General features: G+C 37.3%; 2 protein-coding genes across 10 annotated transcripts in view; one reads left to right on the top strand and one right to left on the bottom strand.

Moving 5' to 3' along the window:
* cep89 (centrosomal protein 89) overlaps positions 1 to 20,465 on the top strand; it is a 416,738-nt gene that overhangs the window by 220,513 nt on the left and 175,760 nt on the right. The window contains exon 10 of the mRNA XM_051931539.1: positions 3,376 to 3,459. Within this exon, the coding sequence (XP_051787499.1) occupies positions 3,376 to 3,459 (84 nt within the window). The remainder of the gene's footprint in view (positions 1 to 3,375; positions 3,460 to 20,465) is intronic.
* Positions 1 to 20,465, bottom strand: part of LOC114657616 (uncharacterized) — a 708,025-nt gene that overhangs the window by 552,445 nt on the left and 135,115 nt on the right. The gene's annotated exons all lie outside the window — the stretch shown is intronic.

Below are 20,465 nucleotides of genomic sequence, written 5' to 3'. Positions count from 1 at the left end.
AAGGCACTATACACCATGAGTGTGTAAATGTTAATCATTCTGGTGTATGAGAAAAGTGCTTTGTATGATCTTGTAAGTTCAGGTCTATTAGCCTAAATGAGGCTGCCAAATTCCAATGTAGACCTTGAAGCTGATGAAGATCAGGATGGTTAAGATGAGGAGTCCTCATTCTGTGTAGGTACAACTTGACCATGGGTTGTGTGAACTCATGCTGGCTGTCGTGGACACTTCATAGCGGTGTGGGAGGTGAGAAATACTTGCAGAGAGCCCTTCTAACATAGTGCCAAGGCATTCTTTTATTGGTGCACTTTAAAGTAGACAAAATGTCCTGAATAGAAGGAGTGAGCAGGTTCCATTAAAGCAGGTAGCAGTGCAGATTCAACCTGAAAGTAAGCAGAATTGAAAGAATGATTTAAGGCAATACAGTAAGTATGGTTGCTTTTAGTCAAAGAATGCATTTCCATACGTTTGCAAGTCAAAAGAGCAGCAGCAGGTTATTGAATAGGTTTCTAGTTAAACTTTCATGAAGAGATAGGATGACCTGTTTCTGCAGATAGATCTAAAGGAAATATGGGGGCTACAAGTCAGCTGTCTTTGGGGCACTATAGACCCTCAGTGTGAGGTGCACATCTGACATCTATCCAGACCTACATTTCTTTCTCATTAGCTTCATTTTGCATATTAATTAATTGAGTGACATTCACCTGGGTAGTTGAAAGAGGACACTGGTGTACTGAAGGACTGCATGCAGCCTATTTAGCATGGAAGTCTGATTAAACCTTTCCTCTGGTCACTATGTCATGTCTTTTAGTTTGATCCTGACATTTTATTATAACTAGTGCAGTCTGCAACTGTAGTGCTTCAGGCAAATATGAAATTAGCATGTTGTGTCAAATAAGAGATCCAGAGGAGGTTAGAACACTACAGTGCTTCTGAAGAGCCCTAAATTGTGAACTATCTCAAAAACATATACTGTTTCAGTGCATATGGCATAGCCTGACTAAATGTTTCCATTTACATAACAGCTGGCGGAGCCATCCACAAATAGCTCTAAGTCAGTATTTTGCAGTGGTGTATCCCGGAGATCTGCACAAGGAGTAGTAATGGGAGAAATCACTTGTTCACAATCATGAGATTTCTCATCCAATTCCCCATTAAACCGCAAAGGTTAAAGAGTGGCTGGATTTAACGAGAACATCACTGGCGTTTAACATAGGCGCACATAAAATTGACCGTCATTAGTGAAAATAGTAGCTACAGTGTGTGGAAATAGAGGTGTGAGATTATGCCCTAGCAGTAGAAGCTGTGCGGCTTTAAAGACTGGTGTTCTGCTACTACAGCTTTAGTACATGCTGGAATAACTGTAGCCAGTGGATTTAAAACATTTGAATAATAACCAATCGGATAATATTTGAAACAGTGTTCCTGAGAAAGTACAGCTTGCGAAAACCCCTATGTAGTTTCTCGTATTGCCAGAAAGATCATGACTCTAGTTTTTTACTTTGGTTTGGCATAACAATGCTTTGTGTTCTTTTTTCAGCTATAGTTTAAAGTAATTTTAAACTGTTCTCTTCACATGCTTTAAGAGAAGGAGATCAAAGCAAAAGATCATCATTATACTTTATTAATGCTGAATCTGCAAGTTCTACTCTATCAAAATCATGTTTGAGACTTTTTGAAAACAGCATAGGACTTTCACATTATCTTTGAGGAATTATAGTCCAAGTGTACAATGTAAAAAAATTTTAATCCGAACAAATGAAAAGTTTTTTATATGAAGCCAGAAAGTCTTGTTTTCCTGCTTATAAGCCTTTTACCCCATTGGCCATGCTCTCTCTCTCAGGGGTGGGGGTCGACTTGTTTTTTGTAAAAATTGATCGATTTCTATGAATGATTACAATAAAATTAAAAACAAAAAATAAGAAAGTCTTGTTTTCCTTATTGTAAGATTTATTGACTTATTTATTGATTTATTGACTTAAAAAATTTGTATTTAATATTATTTAGCTAATTTTAAGAAATCTTGCATTTTTTTGCCAAGCAAAACACCTCCCATTTCGGGATTTTACCTGGTTTTGGTATTTCCATTTTTTCAGTGCATTGGGTTTCTTGAACATAAAAGCAAATAAATAATAGCTATCGGAGTATTGTGGAACTGAAACAAATGCAGTACATAAATCTTTGACTGCATAAAACATTGCCTTTAGTGGTATAAATGCTAAAATAGTGGAATGGATGCAAACTAACGGTAACCATGGAATAACAAATGCATTAACTGCTCATAAATCTTGTTTAAATCTACAGGCACCTGTTTGTGCTTTCTTTATAGGGATGACAGGAGTATAACTAGTATTTGCGTGTGATATTATAATAACCTGCTGTAATAAAACTCTTAAGATATGCTATTTTCCTTCTTATGCTTTAGGTTTCAGAGGGTATTGGGGAACACAAGGAAGGGATTAAGAGAGTCTTGTCCATTATTAGCTCTTTACAATACAATTCATTTTTGTATAGCCCAAAATCACACAAGGAGTGCCACAATGGGCTTTAACAGGCTCTGCTTTTTGACAGCTCCCCAGCCTTGACTCTCTAAAAAAACAATGAAAAACTCCAAAAAAAAAACCCTTGTAGGGAAAAAACTGGAAGAAACCTTGGAAAAGGCAGTTCAAAAAGAGACCCCTTTCCAGGTAGGGAGTGCAGTGGGTGTCAAAAAAGGGGGTACAATACAAGGTGCCTTTAGGTGTCTCTAAAGTGTCAAAAATTTGAAACTCATGCAATTCAAAATATAGTATTCCTAATTTAAGATTTTTTGAACCATACGAAGTTAAACCTCTGGTGGTTTCTAAGTATATTTTAGATGACATGATCATTTATAAAGAAGGTCTTACAGATGTTCTTGTGGAAGCAACCCCAATTACTGTGAAATGTTTATTTGACAGTGGAGCCATTTTAAAATTATCTACCTTAGTAGTAGATTAGTATATCTAATTAAACTAAGTATTATAGAACTTGTGGTAAAAATGTAAAATGATATTCTTACAACATCTGCACTTTCCAGCTGTTTTCAGAACATCATTATGTCATCACCACATCATATGATTCAGCTAGGTCACCCAATTTTCTATGTGTCATGGGAAGATACTGGTGCACACAGAGTTCTTATAGCTTTACCTTTCCAATGCAATGTATCAATTACTTCAGAATATGGATACTGAGCTTTTGATGTTAAATACACTTTCTTACATTTAAGAAACCAGCAACTAAGATGTGATTTGAGTATTCTGATTGTGTAAAATGTAACAAATTAAAACTGAGCATTTATGGAAGATGTTTCTTCATGCCTTATTTTCAAACTATTCCCTTTTTCTGTTTTAGTTGGATGTGAAATGCATATCCCCTTTGATTTTGGCATATGAAGACAGACTTAAAGAAAAGCATTCACAGCTTCAAGAGTATGAAGTAAGTTAAAAGAAATATTTTGATGACTTTTTACCATTATTATTTGTATTAACACCCCGTCCAGTCTTGCCCCTTGTAATACATTTAACATATTTGGAAATGACGAACTGACCATTATTCATGTAGGATAAAATATTTATAAACAGTATCTTAAATGACAATAAAATAAAAGGTTTTTTTTCTGTTTGTTAAATAATACTTCTAATATTTGACTTGTGTGTTCTATTTTAGGATAATTCATTTAAGATATATCATTAAGTGAATAAACTTTGTGACCAAGAGTACTGTATAATTAAAGTATACTATAGAGTTTATACAGAAAACTAGCATTACTTTTAATTGTAGCAAAAAGTTGTAGGAAGCAAAATGTAGGCATATGATAAGAAGTCTTGATAAGTAGGTGTGGGGGAATGGGGGAGCTACATGACACAAAAGAAATTGGCTTACAAAGGTTCAGTAGAAGAAATTATGGCCCAAGTGTAAGACCACTCTAGAAAAGGGGTTTGTTAGATTTATTTTTCCTTTGAACCATCAGCTAAACAGATTGATCTGAATAACAGTGTGTTTAACAGAGTATTGAATTCTGGGATGCAAATAGACATGCAAATGCTTGTAAGTCTGGGAAACTATGTAAATACAAAATGAAAAGCTAAGAAGAAGCGCTTTTATCTATTAACATATTTATTTTTAAGCTCAGAGAAACTAACCAGCATGTATACACTTATATACCTGGTTGCTTAATTAGAAAGCTATTCTTGCCAATAATTTAATTCCATGCCTTGTTAGTGCTTTAACTCTGCTATGTCAGGTAATTCTCATATCCTAGATTTTCTTCCCCTTTGTAAGGATATCATCCAAATGATTTGAAGGCTAAAATGAATGAGTAATTCTCAGTCCTTCACTTTTTTCTCTTCACTTTCCTTCCAAGTATTTAATTAAACCCAATAGTGCAGGATAAATACACACAGGTGTAAATGGTAACAAGCTAAATGGAGAGATGCTGGTCTCTTTTGTCATTTGCATGTTATTGCTAATTAGGAGCAATTAAATACCAAGAATACAGCTGTTTAAGACTGAAATAAGCAATAGGGATTCAAAATCTTAACAACCAAAACAACTGAAATGAAGCAGAAGTGTTACTTGAGTAGTAATTGGATCGGAGCAAAAACCTGCACCCACTCAGGACCATGATTGAGGACCCCTGCTCTAGGGAACCTGATAGTATTGTTTTTGTAATGCAGAGACTTGTCCCCAAATCAACACATGAAGCTGACGCTCCCTGTGCTAAACACACAGTAGCATGATTAGAAGTTTAAACACCACAGTTCCAGCAATAGGGTAAAGCAGTGCAAATAAATTTGAATATCTGCACTTACCATTGGTGATCTACTTGGTGTGGGGGAGGGTGTTTTAGAGATGGGTCACCAGAGTTCTGTATTCTCTGGCAGGCTTTTAGTAAATAAAGACATGTCGAGACGTCAGAGGACAATTTTAAACATGGTGTTTCGGACTGGTGAGTGCACAGGAAACTGGAAGCCAGAAAAAACAATTGGAGGGAATGCTATTTTATTGGTAAAGAGATTTTTTTGATTGTTTTTTTAATCGTCTTGTTTGAGTTTGCTTTACTTTAGCTAATGTAGATTTACATATAAGTGGTTATTTTTGTTAGTATTGCTTCTATTAGGTTGTATTGTGCACAGCTTTGTTTTGAGTGAAACAGGTTGTTTTCTACACAAGGGCAGCAGTTAGTTCCGTCCAGCTGCAGGGTAGTCCTGGAGGTAAATTACATGTTCTTTATAGTCCATGAGGGGTCGTTTAACCTCGCTTGGTGGTGGAGGAAAATGTACAAGACATGGTGTTTGCTGGATAAAGATGATGAGCACTCAGTAAGGACCAAGGTTATTATAGTTTTGCATTTTTATAACATAAGAACAGTAAACCCATAATGAGCAGGGCAAGAGTAGGTAATAGGAATACAGACAGGCACAAAACAACAGAGACAGCATCTGAGATTAAGAGCAATATATATATTATCTAAACCTGTTTATCCAGAACAGGATCACAGGAAACCTGGAGCCTACCGCAGCAGGTTTGAATGTAAGGCAGGAAAACTCCCTGGTATGCAATATGTATGGTATGGCTGATGTTAAGAACAAAATGAATATGATATTTCAACTATCTATTTTGAGAGAGAAACATTGAAAAAAAGGGAGATAAATATTTTAAAATATTTTTCTGCTAATGGATTATTTTCATAATATTAGGTATTTTGAGTTGTGAATATGAACTAAAAAAGATAAATTAATAAATATAGAATGAATACAAAAACCCATTAGTATGTTTAGTTTTTCATCACTTGTCAGACTCTGTGCCTTTTTTTGTATTGCTTTGTTGTTAAATGATGTTTTTAAAGCAAAAGTGATTGGTCAGCAACAATATGCTGATGTTGTATGATCACCTAGTCAGTCTCTCGATCAGTGCCGTTTATTTTCAAAAATCGTGAGTGGTCTCCCCTCGACTTTCTTGTATACTCAGATATGGGGATGGATATTTGAGGAGTAAACCGCAAGACAAAGATTATATTTATATATTATGTACATTATGGAACCATCACCAACAAATCAAATTAATAATATATTGAACAATTATTATAAAAGTAATGTTGAATAAATCGGATGTCTTTAGCTAAAGTACCACTTCCAGATGATGGATTTGACCCAAAAGTTATTACAGACCTACAATTGTGGTGTAACAACCACATGCCGAATTTCATCCATCTATCTAGTTGCGTTTTTGAGTTATCGTGTTTACACACACAGACACATACACGCGCGTGTGTACACACACACACACACACAATTCCAAAAAACAGTATTTTTGGACTCTGGGAGGTGTATAACGTCAATATTTTTTTCATCAAGAATTTTTTCATGATTACTATACTTTCTCTGTATTTCTCTATACTTCGATTTCTCCTGTGCGAAGTGGCAGGTGAATTGCTGTCAACAAAAAGCAGTCACCTGAGAAATAAACTGAAACGTTATTCGCTCGTGATTTTTATGTCCATATGGTAAACGTTTTGTTGACCAGCACATTCTGATTTCAGCCGTTTGCATTATGTCTTAATATACAACAAGCGCAAAGAAAGGCAGCATGCAAATCACTTTCTATTTCACACGCTTTATGCACCTATATTCAGCTTGCTGTGTCACCGCAAATGCTGTGGGAACAGCCGCTCTCCGTCACCAGCCGCCGTTCACTGGATTAATATGTGCGGGAGGCTAGTGGTGGATGACTTTTTGTTTTAGAGTTAAAACTTACAAGGGTTAAAGACTAATGGCAAGAATATTCATTCAAAAACGAAAACTAAAAATATTTTAGTAAATTATTATTTTATTTCAGTTAGTCTTTCCAGCTACTTTAATAGTTTCGTTTAGTTTTAGTTTTTCATTTCGGTTCTGTTAATTATTTTATTTCAGTTTACGAAAATGTTTTTTTAATAATAGTTTCAGTTTTGATTTTAATTTTCATTAACTATAATATCCTTGGTAAGGACAGAGTGACTCAGTGGCTGGCTGTGTTAGAAGAGTTAGATTTTTCTGGGTGCAGAGGACTTTTTTTTTATTCAAGGTTGCATCAGTGCCATATTTTTATAAATTGTGTTAAGGCAGAATTTTGTCTTAGACTAAGGTTATTTTGCTTTTCTCACTTATTACTTTTGTGCATAATACTAGAAAGCTGTTTGGATTATTTGGTGGATCAGGGCTGAGATTTTGGCAGTAATGGACATGGGAGCTCAGGGGAAGAAGACGTGACAGCAATGAGAATGTTGAGATGGATGTGTGGAGTTTCAAAAAAAGGCCAGAATAAAAAATGAAATAGTCAGAGGTACAATAAAAATGGGAGGGGAATCTAAGAAAATACATGACAGTAGGTTGAAGTGGTACGCATGTAATGAAGAATGACAATGAATATGTAGACAGAAGAGTGATGGGAATAGAAGTATAGGGAAAGAGAAAGCAAGGGAGCCCAAAGTGGAGATGGATGGATAAAGTAAAAGAAGATCTGAAGGAAAGGGGCTTGACAGGTGAGCAAGTGCATAACCGAGCTGTTTGGAGAACATTGATCAAGCACACCGACCCCACATAGAAGTAGTCAAGATGAAGAAGATTTTTTTCCTTTTAATTTTTCTTTTTTTTGTGCACTATGTATATTTCTGCACCAGAACTGTTTTTGTAAGACTGTTTTACTAAAATATATAACTGCCTTATGTTTTTGACTCTGCCTCCATCACTTTAGGTCCTGGTCAGTCTTGAACTACTAGCAGGGCAGGTGGCTTGTGACATTGTTAACCGAGTATTTTATTCTTTGTATCTAGGAAGAATTTTGCCAAGTATAGTCAATAATTAAAAAGAAGGAATAATTTTCCTTAAAATAATACAGAATAATATTCATACCTTAATAATTAAAACAAACTTCATACACTTAATATTTGAACCTATTGCACCAATTTATCTTACAATTGGTACCTGTGTAACACATACTGTATACAGTGGAACCTCGGTTCACGAACGTCTCGGTACACGTACAAAAGTTTCGCCAAACTTTTGCCTCGGTTCATGACCACACATTCGGTATACGAACAAGCCAGTTTCCCTTTCTGTTTGTACATGTTCAGTCTCTCCCTGTGCATTTCCTGTGCAGCGAGCAAGAGAGAGAGCGAGAGAGTGCGCGACACACACACACACACACACACAGAGGCAGCACGAGAGAGAGAGAGAGACAGACGCACACACACAGGCAGCGAGAGAGAGAGAGCGCCACGCACACACACAGGCAGCGCGAGAGAGAGACAGACACACAGGCAGCGCAAGCGAGTGAGAGGGCTGGACTCATAAGGTAGAGAAGGCAGTTAAAGAATGCACGGGGCTTGATTTTGTTTTCACTTCTGTTTACAGCGATCGGTTCGTAGCGTACATTGTTGCAATGTTACTTTTCTTGGTGTTTTATTAAATTACGGATTTTTTCAAATGTTCATTTTTTTTCCCTGTGCTTAAAACTCATTTTTTAAAAAAAGTGTTTTTAGCCAGCGGTTGGTAGCGCTATCGCGCGAACTATTACAGTGTTAGTTTTCTGTGTTGTTCAAGGTTTTCTCAGTGTTATTCAATGTTTTTACATTTAGTTTACTATTACGCTGTGCATTCTATGGTTTAATTAACTATATTTGTGCTTAAAAACTTTAAAAAAAAAATATATTTTCATACAGTTCGTATGGTCTGGAACGGCTTAATTGTATTTACATACAATCCTATGGGGGAAATTGCTTCGGTTCACGACCAAATCGGTTTACGACCAGAGTTTTGGAACGAATTATGGTTGTGAACCGAGGTTCCACTGCATTTCAAATGCATTAAAACTAGACTGATAGTAATTATTGCCAAACAAACTTCAAATTCATGTCTTCATGTGATTGATTATGTGAATAGTGTAAAAGGACATTTCATGCTAAAATTGCATAAAGTGACACACACATGCACGTTAAGATGTTTGGCTGGATCTTTTTTAAATGAAGCCCACATTCAGACAGGATGCAGCACTGCAACAGAGGTTTTCATGTATACAAAAAGTACATTTAATTCATTTTATTAATATGTCTTTTCCATGCATGGAATAATATATTACAATATGCTTAAATATAACGTATATTGGAGGAACTATGCTATGCTATGCACAATATAATTTTGCATGCTGCTTGCACTACAAAGAGAATAATCCTGAAATGGAAAATTTGTGTCTTATCTTTGAGTCTTTGGATGAGAGCAATCCTCTTTCACAGTCAGTGTAAACATGTAACAGTAACAGCTAAGTGGCATGGCTGAAGATGGGAGGCAGACTCTGCAAACTGCTCTTTGCTTACAGAAAGTGTGGCCTGCTCACCAACCTTATTTCTTCTCATGCACCTAAGGTTAGCACCCTCCATTTCAATGCATGGTTTCAGAAAAATAAACAAAGTTTAGACTCGTTCCCTATGTGAAGGGTCTTTCTTTAAAGCAGTGTTTCAGTGGAACCAATTTTCTTAAACAAAAAAAAAAGCAAATAATTATTAATTCTACAATTCTTTGTAAGAAGTGTCCTTTACTATGAGAAATGAGTGTTTAGGAACATTAAAAAACACTGACATTACTTTTGCTGATGTAGAAATACCATCACAAATCATTAGTTGTCAAATAAACTGATAAAGTGCCTAAAATATTTTACATAAAAAAATGCAGGGTCAACGTTTATGATTTGTTGTTTGCTTTAATTCTAAAACTTTACTAAAACCTTTCACAATTTTGAGCCAAAAAACAAGGTAGGAGTTAGGAATTTTTCACTTTTATAAACTTTTTTTTCATTTGTGGGAACTTTAGAAAAGTTTCATTCTGAAGTGATTAAATTTAGGGCACTTTTACTGATTTTAGACACAAAAACAGGTCAAATTTGACTTGATGATGATGTGAGGGTACACACAATCAAGACTTGTATGCAAGTTGCTTTGTAATCTTATGTTATTTTAAAATGCAGAAATTAGAGCACTTGTTTTATATAAGCACAATACTCCCTTATTTTGGCAGAAAAGATGGCTTTAGTAAACACTTAAAACTTTTTGAACATTTATATATTTTACTGTTCTTCAGACTTGGAAAAGCAAATTTCATTGGTCAATAACCAATTTCCACATTTCTTTAATCATTACTATTATGCATGGTTCCACTAATACCAACCTGTTTGGAGGGACGGTTTGAAAAAGTAATTTAACTTACCTGGTTCACCTGCCCATCCCCCTCTTATCTGATTAGCAGTCAATTTAATTTGATTAACACTAGAATTACCAGAGTCTACGAAAAAACACGTAGATCCAGCCCACCTTAAAACTGTTCTCACCTCTCTTTTGTCTTCTAAATGTGCCGATTAAGACGAGCATCAAAAAAGCCAGCTAGTTTTTCTAGCTCATGCCTTGTTTGATTATCTGGGAGTGACTGAACTCCTGGAGTTTTAGAGTGGAAATAATAGGTTGTTATTTGGAACACACGCATTTCATGTGTGTTCTGTTTCTACAGTAATCGGTGCAAACACATTGTTAAAACAGAAACTTTTTCATATTTTAGTAATAAATGTTACAAAATGTAGGCATAAACTATAGAATGTGTGAAGCCTGACGTCCAAACATCAAATAAACACTTTCACACAATGTTCAAGGATGATGCAACACCTTCCGTGGCATAACGCTAAGATTTGCAGACTCAGAGCACAACAACACTGCCGTGCCTTAGAGACCGAGTTTGATTCCCCGCTGGGGAGGAAGTGTATAAATTATAAATTGGTATGCACCGTAAATCGTTAAGTTTAAAATGTCGATCGCGGTTATTTCTGTTGATTAATTCATGATTTTTTACTTAGAGTCAGAACAGTAGCTTATTCAGCTTCTGATCTGACTCTAACGGCGGCAGTATAAATTCACATCCAATCTGACGCTGTTCGTTTTCAAATAATATTACATTACTTCGACAATGTTTTTTGATTGGTGCTATTCTCGTCATAAAATGATTTCTTCAAAACGTCACATATATTTGTCTCTTTCTTTTTTTAAAATGTGCGATGATCACCGCCAGCATGTTGTAGCAAACAGCAACTGGCCACCTGCATGTTCCTGCGCGCACTGAATAAGACAGAGCTATATGCAATCATCAGATTCAAATGTTAACAGTTCACACACACGCAAAGATCGTCTTTCTTACATTTACAACGTGTGTACCTGTTACAATGTACTCACTTCTCTCTATGCTGTGGTTTCTATTACACACCTGAAAGATAGACGATATATGTGAAAACATCATCGTACTAATGCAATATTATTTGAAAATGAACAGCTTCAGATCGGGTGTGAATTTATTCTGGAACTGGAAAATTCTCTGATGTGGAATCAGTTCTGTATGGTTGTGGGTGTGAGTGGTGGACATAACTGGGAATTACTGTGAATGTGCGTGGTGTTTTGAGATAATGAATAGAGCTGCAAATTACAGGCGCTTGTTCAGTGTAATAGGAACCATACCACAGAGAGTTGTGTACACTGCAACAAGTACACATGTCATAAATGTAGGAAGGGCGTTCCTTGGGTGAGCTATAGCGTGTCTTTATGTGAAAACAGCAGTGTCAGATGGGGAGTGTCTGATGATTGCATATAGCGCTGAAGTTACTGCTCTTTATTATGCTTTCCTCTGCATGTCCTAGAGTACAAAAAAAAAGCATACAGCGACATGTGGGGACTGGCAAAAAAAACACATGGTCGTATGTATCGTGATACACTGCAGAGCTATAGCGCGTCTTTATGTGAAAACAAGAGTGTCAGATGGGGTAGGGAAGGATCCTGAACGCAACAGAGAATGAAAAGTGAATAATAAAAAACAAAGGTAACCTTTGTACACCGGCTGTTACAGACTGAAATCAAATGTATCTTTTTATTCTAAACTAGTAAAAATAAGAGCAGTTCACTTCTCAAAAGGGAGTCGTGCAGGATCGAGCTCGTGACCTTTTGATTCCCAGTCAGCAACTGATACTGTTGCGCCACGGCAGTGTCAATGTTGCACACTAAGGCGGCTTTTTTTTTTCTGCAGTTATATTTTTGAATAAAAGTGCACTTGTTCTGTTATATTTGTACCATTCGTGAAAGTGTTTCTTTGATATTTGGACTTCAGGCTTCATACAATATATAGTTTATGCCTACATTTTGTCATTTACTACTAGAATATGAAAAACGTTTCTGTTTTAAAAATGTGTTTACACAGATTACTGTAGAAACGGAACACACATGAAATGCGTGTGTTCCAAATAATGATCTATTATTTCCACTCTAAAACTCCACTTCACTTCCAGATAATCAATCAAGGTATGAGCTGGGAGAAGCTCATGCATGTTCTAAGTCGGTGGGGGGATGGAATAGCCAGCTGCTTTCAGCTTGTCTTTATCTGCACATTTAGAAGACAAAAGATGATGGCGGAGAGGTGCGAGCGGATTTAAGAAGAATTTAGGTGGGACGGATCTACGAGTTTTTTCGTAGGCTCTGGTAATTCTAGAGTTAACTAAAACATCAGCACTGGAGAGGATGGAGATGGCTAAGGTGTAAATATACATTTATACAGTAAAAACGTTTAGGTAAGGCTTTAGGAAAATGTGCTTTAAATATTGAAAAAGTGTAAATAAATAAATTGTCATAGTCTATTATATAAAAAAATCTTGGGACGAGATAAGACTTTTTCAGAGAAACAAGACGTGACTTTCTCAGAGAGACACTTTCTTGTCCTGTGAAACAAAGAGTAGATGACAAAGTAGAACGTCGTAAAGAATTTAAAAATGTTGGCACGATACACATGCAGAGCAGGTTAGAGATAATGAAAGTACTAAAATTTGAAAGTCTCCAAAAAATTATAGTAAAGATTGCACTAGCGCAAACTAATGGAAATTATTACTCAGTGAAATAATGAAACAGTGAAAAGAGATTGAATATATTGTTCGGATTTAAACTTTTAAGTCGGACTCTTGTAGATTGTCATAATTCGTGTTGCCATCAGGGAAAAGTGGTGTTTCTTCCCAATGAAGAGGCGTATCTGCAAGAATTAAAAGATTTGTTGTTTGGTGAAAGTGAAATCCACATAAGCTGTCACGCTTGGGTCACAGAGTTGCACATATGCACAGGAGATTTTAGAGACAGAAATGTTATTCAGACACTTTAAACAAACATAAGTCTCTTTCAGGAGTGAATCGAGCTCCGTGTGTAGTCGGAGGGGACAGTTCCATCTCTCAATTAAAAGAATAGAAAATCTTCCTCTTCATAGGGGCGCGCCTCAGGAGCGGGACCCCAAAAGGAGCAGAGCATGTTGAGAAGAGAGACAAGACAGTGAGACAAAAGGACAGCTACTGTACAGATTTTTAAATGTTCGAAGTGCCGCTCAAGATGCAGCAAACCAGCACCTGATCAAGCCAAGAGGAGGTTAAAAATAGTGTATTTGTTTCCCATTGTATCACTGTTTAAGAGGGGGTTTCGGAGGAGCGACCACGTCTCCTTGGAGGTGCGTTCAGCTCCCCTCTTCACAATGCGAGTGGCACAGACGCGGGGTGTATGGGGGTGGAGGTTGGCAAGCGAAGCCCCCTAGTATATTATAATTTTTTAATTCTGATTTTAGAATTGAGGTTAAAACATGATTATATTATTAGTCAGTTAAAAATGGTTTAAGTACATTTCAGAATACTTAAATAGAGTTCATTTCAATTTATTCTCTGAATGATTAAAAAATTCATTAATTTGTTTTTGGGCTAATTTTTACAGTACACTATTGCAAAATAACTGTAAAATTATGCATTTTACATGCATCACATTTTTGTGTTCATTTATTAGTCATATGAATATTGTACATTAGTGTGCACAATAAATAAAAATAAATAACTTGCATGATTAAAAGTAAAACGCTTTCAGGGTAACTGTTAACAGTATGTCACATACATACATATTACGTTGATGTAAGAAAATAATGAGAACAGTTGGTTAATTCTCAACCTGAAAAGTTCAAAATAATTCAAAGTTAAATTTAAAGATTGCAGTTGCATTGTTCAGTGACTTGATCTATGTATACTACCTAAATTTCTCAGTGTGAAAAATATGTTAAATCTTTGTACAAAATGCACCATGAAACAATTTCTATTTCAAGCCCTTGAATCCACATTAGTTACTTGCAGATATACAGAGCCTATAAAAAGTATTCACCCTCTTGGAAGCCCTCATACTTTATTGTTACAAAACATTGAACCACAGTGGAATTAATTTAGCTTATTTGACAATAATACACAGAAAAGACTCTTCAATGTCAAAGTGAAAACAGATCTCTGCAGAGTGGTCTGAAGTAATTATAAATGTACAGCAAAAAGTAATTGATCACAGAAGTATTCACCTCCTTCAAGTCAGTATTTATTAGATGGCGGCCATGACAACCTTGAGTCGGTGTACTTAGGTCTCTATCAGCTTTGCACTTATTTGACACTCTCTCTACAACACTGCTGGTGGCTATGGTTTTTATCCAGGACACTTGCAAGCCCAGACAGACAGACTCCTCACTCAGTCTCTCGAGAGCCCCTATCAGAGCCTTCATCAACTCAGTGAAGATCACAGCATCATCACCAAAGTCAAGATCAGTGAATCTTTCTTCACCAACAAATGTCCCACACCTGCTGAACCCCATGACCCTGCCAAAACCAAGTATATGCAAGCATTGAACAGGGTAGGAGCAAGAACACACCCCTGACAAACCCCAGAATCAACAGGGAAAAATGCAGAGGTTCAGCCTCCAGTCTGCACAGTATTCACAATACCAGTGTACAGGCTGGCCATGATATCCAGCAATTTTGGGGGAATCCCACAACATCTCAGGATGCCCCACAGGATAGCTCGATTAACTGAGTTGAAAATCAATAAAGGCTATACTATTTTTGTTTTACAATTGTGCTGCAATTCTTTAAATATAATTAAAGATAATGTCATGTTACAGTATTGTGTATAATTTTTATATTTTATGAAATTAAACATTTAGAGGACACCCCACACTTTCTCTTTCATGGATTGCACTTGAGTTGAATACATTGACAACAGTGGATTATTGCAGATGTTGGAGGATGAGTGGTTAGGTGTGAAGGTTTTATTCAAATGAAGTTAACATGTTGAGATTGCTTAACAAGCCAATATATTAACAAATGAAGTTTTCAGTACAATTTAAATATGTTAAATTAAGACTGAATTAAGACAGAATTTAGATATTTTTTATTTCACTGCTGCTAAACATAGTTGAGGATCTACAGTATTTCTGGATCAACAATTAAGGATATCATATGCTTTCTTAGCATATTAAAAAAAATACAAATTAAACTATTTCTGTGACAACAGACATACTCCAAGTTAAATTGGGATGTCTACCTTAATTATTTTTTTTCCACTGCTGATATTTGAAGATGTGGTTCTGAAGCATGCACTATGGATTTCAAATGCTACATTAGCCTATAAATCTAGTTCAGTTGGTAATATGGTTGTTAGTCATAAATTGAAAACAACACTGTTACTTACAAAAAATGAATATGTTTATAGAAGTATCAAGTTACTCACTCTAAAGTGTTATTATTAAAATAAAATATAAGTACACCATTAGTCAGGATTTACAACTAATTCTACCATTAGCAAAATTCAGTATCCACCTTTCTCATTGTTACATCCCAGTAATGAAAGCACTATATGGCTTTGTTTGAGTTCACTTTTCACACAAATTTAGTACCAAAACCATGGCAAGAGGAACTCTGTTTTTTTTTTTTTTTTTTTTTAACTACTTGCTAATCTCAGGTATTGATAGACCCCAGTGCTTGAATTGGAACTAAATTTCTGTTGGTACTCTGTTTATGGGTATAACACTAGCATTCGATGGAAGAAAGAGTACTCACTGGTACAAAAGGAAACATTGCCAGTACTCTAAATAGAAATACTTGCAGGATGATGCCCAACCTGTTGCTGCATCCAAACAGTGCCATCTTTCGCCTTTACGCGTGGTGCAGCTGTGTTGTTTTTATGTGTGAGTGGATGTTTCTTGCGGGGTTCTTCAATGTAGAACCCTCATCCTCATCTGAGTTCACCTCTGTTATAGCACGCCTTTATTTGAAAACAGCAGTGTCACATCAGGGGGAGCATGAACGTGACTGAGAGAATAAAACCGAATAAAAAAAACATACGCTAACCTTTACAAGTACCATAAATTTACACCAGCTGTTGCAGACTCAAATGAAATGTATGTTTTTATTGTATAATAGTAACAATAAGAGCAGCTCACTACTCAAAACAGTAACAGGAAGTGCCCGGAATCGAACCAGCAACCTCTTGATTATGAGTCAGCAGTTCTTACCGCTGCACCACCCAAGTGGTCGTGTCAACATCGTACCCAAACCCAATTTCTTTTTCTTTGGTTATATTCTTGAATAAAAGCGCATTTGTTTTGTTATCTTGTACCTTTTGTGAAAGTGTTTATTTGATATTTGGACTTCAGTCTTCACACATTATACACTTCGTCTCAAAATTTTGTCATTAGTACTATAACATGAAAAAGTTTTGGTTTTAGTTATGTGTTCAACATTTCTTGCTTCGCATTTGCTGTCATCCTACATTTACCCAGATTGTTGTAGACACGGAACATACATGAAATGCATGGGTTCCAAGTAACGATATATTATTTACCCTATACAACTCCAAGCACCTCACACCCAGATAAGAAGACTTGAGCTGGGAGAACTTTTTGTCTGACTAGAGCTGCGGCCGTATGGGGATGGGATAGTAGTCTGCTTGCTGCTGGTGCTGGTCGACACATTTGCAAAACAAAAGGTGTTGATGGAGAGGCGCAAAGAAATTTAAGGTGGCCCAGGATTACGAGTTTTTTCGTAGGCTTCAGGGATTCTAGTGTTAGTGTAATGAGGATCTTTAGCATGGCCGTGATATTCACAGTGCTTGGTATATCCAAGCTGCATTTCTAGTAGCAGGACCACTACTTTAATATTATCACAGATGTTCCAGTTGTAGTTGTTCTGCCTTATATGTTTCAATAAAAGTTTCATGTTTTCATAGATTTCTTTCGTGTATATTGCAAAAAAAAAAATCTTCTTGGAGTTTCTGAAAGTCAGAAAGTGTTGTATGTGAAACCCCCATCCTTGTAGTTTTGAACAGAGTACAGTAATTCCTCACTTATCGCGGGAGATAGGTTCCAAGGCCGACCGCGATAACTGAATTTCCGCGAAGTAGGGACACCATATTTATTTAATTATTTAACGTGTATTTGGATGTTTTTAAACCCTCCCTGTATTGTTTACAACCCACGATTTACTCTATTAATAACAGGGACAACTGCTGAGCAATATGAAATCGGTAGATAAGTTTACACTTACTGTATAGCGAAGTACACATAGTAGCTTGTAGGCAGTCATGACATCGTCGACCTTGTTGCAAAGATTCCTAAAGCAGATTCCATCCAGACTACTGCCTTATCACGTCCACTTGCAACTCGTTTTGCGCCCTGGTTAAAGGACACTGCAGCGGTAGATCTTATATGCTTTTCCTCCTTTTTAAATAAAAAGAATCGTGGACTCATTGATGCTGTAATGGTGTCCTCCAGTGGTGTAGCTGTTCCCTTCCTTCAACATATCCAAAACTTTTACCTTTTCTGCAATCATTTGCATCTTCTGTTGGTGCTTGGACACGGCCCCTGAAGCAGTAGCACGTTAATGCTGAATGAGTGAGATGAGACTTCCTGGTTAATGCAACACTCCGTCGCTGAGCCAATCAGCAGCACACAGGAACTTAACTGTGTGCTCTGATTGGGTAGCTTCTCAGCCATCTGCCAATAGCATCTCTTGTATGAAATCAACTGGGCAAACCAACTGAGGAAGCAAGTAAAAAGACCCATTGTCTGCAGAAACCCGCGAAGCAGCGAAAAATCCGCGTTATATATTTAGATATGCTTACATATAAAATCCGCGAAGTCGTTAATCCGCGAAAAGTGAACCGTGAAGTACCGAGGGATTACTGTACTTCTGCTTTTGCTGTTGATAAACCTAAGTCTCGGATGAACTCATTTAATTTGGTGTTATCAGATGAAGCTCACCATGTATAAATGCTTCAAAAGAAGGATCAATGTCATTTTCTGCATGCTTTGTGGCATCTTCGTTTGCCTCGTCTAGGCTCCATATCCCCAGTGGCTTCAGTACTGGCAAACTGTTGGCAGCACTGGTCTCATGCCTAAAGTTAGATTGGGGTATTCAATAGATTTGATTTCTTATTTGTAGTCAGAGACATTTATCAGACATAAGTAACAGTCCTTCATTTAATCCTTCTGATCTCATCAAATCATTAGGACTGCAAAATCAATAAATCTCTTGAGTATCACTGATCCACTCTCGCAGATTGAGAGCACATGTTGCACAAAAATTGTGAGGAGTACATGGTTTGACTTGATCACCAGTTTTTGGCCAAAGTAGATCTCATACACTTTCTTAGCAAGTGCAATTATAATAATAACAATAATAATACATTTTATTTATTTGTAGGCACCTTTCTAAACAATCAAGGACACTGAACAATATATAAAACACAGATTATAAACAAAACTGAAATACAAAAATTAAAATCAGACAGAGCAATTGTAATCAAAGAGAAAATGCAGTCTTAAACAAATGATTCAATATTTTTAAGCTCAGATGGTAGTGAATTCCAGAGCTGGGGAGCAGAGCACCGGGGTAAACCCCAATGTACAGGCTCCAAGTTGGGGTGCAATAAGTATGCCCACACCCACTCAGAGCCTCTCACCGGGGGCAACTCCAGAGAGGTAGAGAGTCCAGCCCCTCTCAAGGAGATTGGTTCCAGAGTCCAAGTTGTGCGTCGAGGTGAGCCCAACTATATCTTGCCGGAACCTCTCAACCTCGCGCACTAGCTCAGGCTCCTTCCCCTTCAGAGAGGTGACATTCCATGTCCCAAGAGCCAGCTTCTGTAGCCGAGGATCGGACCGCCAAGGTCCCGCCTTCGGCCTCCACCCAACTTACACTGCACCCGACCTCCTTGGCCACTCCCATAGGTGGTGAGCCCATGGTAAGGGGGACCCACGTTGCCTCTTCGGGCTGTACCCGGCCGAGCCCCATGGGTGCAAGCCCGGCCACCAGGCGTTCGCCATCGAGCCCCACCTCCAGGCCTGGCTCCAGAGGGGGGCCCCGGTGACCCGTGTCCAGGCGAGGGAAAACGCCGTCCAAATTTTTTATTCATCATAGAAGGTCTTTTGAACCGCACTTTGTCTCATCCCTTACCTAGGACCAGTTTGCCTTGGGTGACCCTACCAGGGGCATAAAGGCCCGGACAACAGAGCTCCTAGGATCACTGGGACACGTAAACCCCTCCACCATGATAAGGTGGCGGTTCGAGGAGGGGAAGGAGGTAAATAATGAAAAGGAGGCCCCCCAGGACAGAGCCCTGGGGCACTCCTGAAGTAACAGCGGTGGGTTGGGATGTGAAAGTTTTAAGCTGAACAAACTGAGTGCGGCCTGAGAGGTAGGTAATGTGGTAGGTATGTGGGTAATGCCAATCGAAGATAATCTATTGAGAAGAGTAGTGTGACAAATAGTGTCAAAGGCTGCGCTCAGATCAAGAAGGATGAGAATAGTAATTAAACCAGCATCAGCTGCCATAAGGAGGTCATTAATAATTTTTATAAGTGCCGTTTCTGTACTGTGGAGGGGACAAAAACCAGACTGCAACTGTTCATACAGATTATTTTGAGATAAATGAGAATGAAGTTGAATAGCCACTATTTTTTCAAGAATTTTGGAAATGAAGGGTAGATTAGAAATAGGACGAAAATTACTGAAATTAGTCGGTTCGGCACCAGGTTTTTTCAGTATTAGGGTTATTATTGAAGCAGTTTTAAAAGATGATGGAACAGTACCAGTAGTGAGAGAAGAGTGGATTATAGCAGAGACTAGCAAAATACCCGCGGTTCGCAGCGGAGAAGTAGTGTGTTAAAGAGGTTATGTAAACATATACTGTATATACATACAACCCAGCCCCCACCCCCCCCGATCATACTGACGGAGTCACCTCCACACACACACCCCCCCTCAAAGATGTGTTGCTATATATTGCCTTTGATTCTTGTAAGTCTAAGCATTATCCTCTGATGAAGACCCCTGATAGGGGTTGAAAGCTCAGGAATAAAACTATTTGATGATACGTGATTCGTTTTTTCTCCCTTCGTGGATCTCCAACGGCAAACATGCAAACCGTATCACAGACCTTCTCTTCCATAAACATATACATATATATACATATCTACATATACACATATCTACATATACATATACATATATATATATACACACACATACATACATATATTTATATATACACATAC

The sequence above is a fragment of the Erpetoichthys calabaricus genome, chromosome 9 (genome assembly GCF_900747795.2).
Source record: "Erpetoichthys calabaricus chromosome 9, fErpCal1.3, whole genome shotgun sequence".
NCBI classification, from domain to species: domain Eukaryota; kingdom Metazoa; phylum Chordata; class Cladistia; order Polypteriformes; family Polypteridae; genus Erpetoichthys; species Erpetoichthys calabaricus.
Note: the sequence above shows the minus strand (reverse complement) of the source record. Positions and strands in the feature narration are given on the sequence as shown.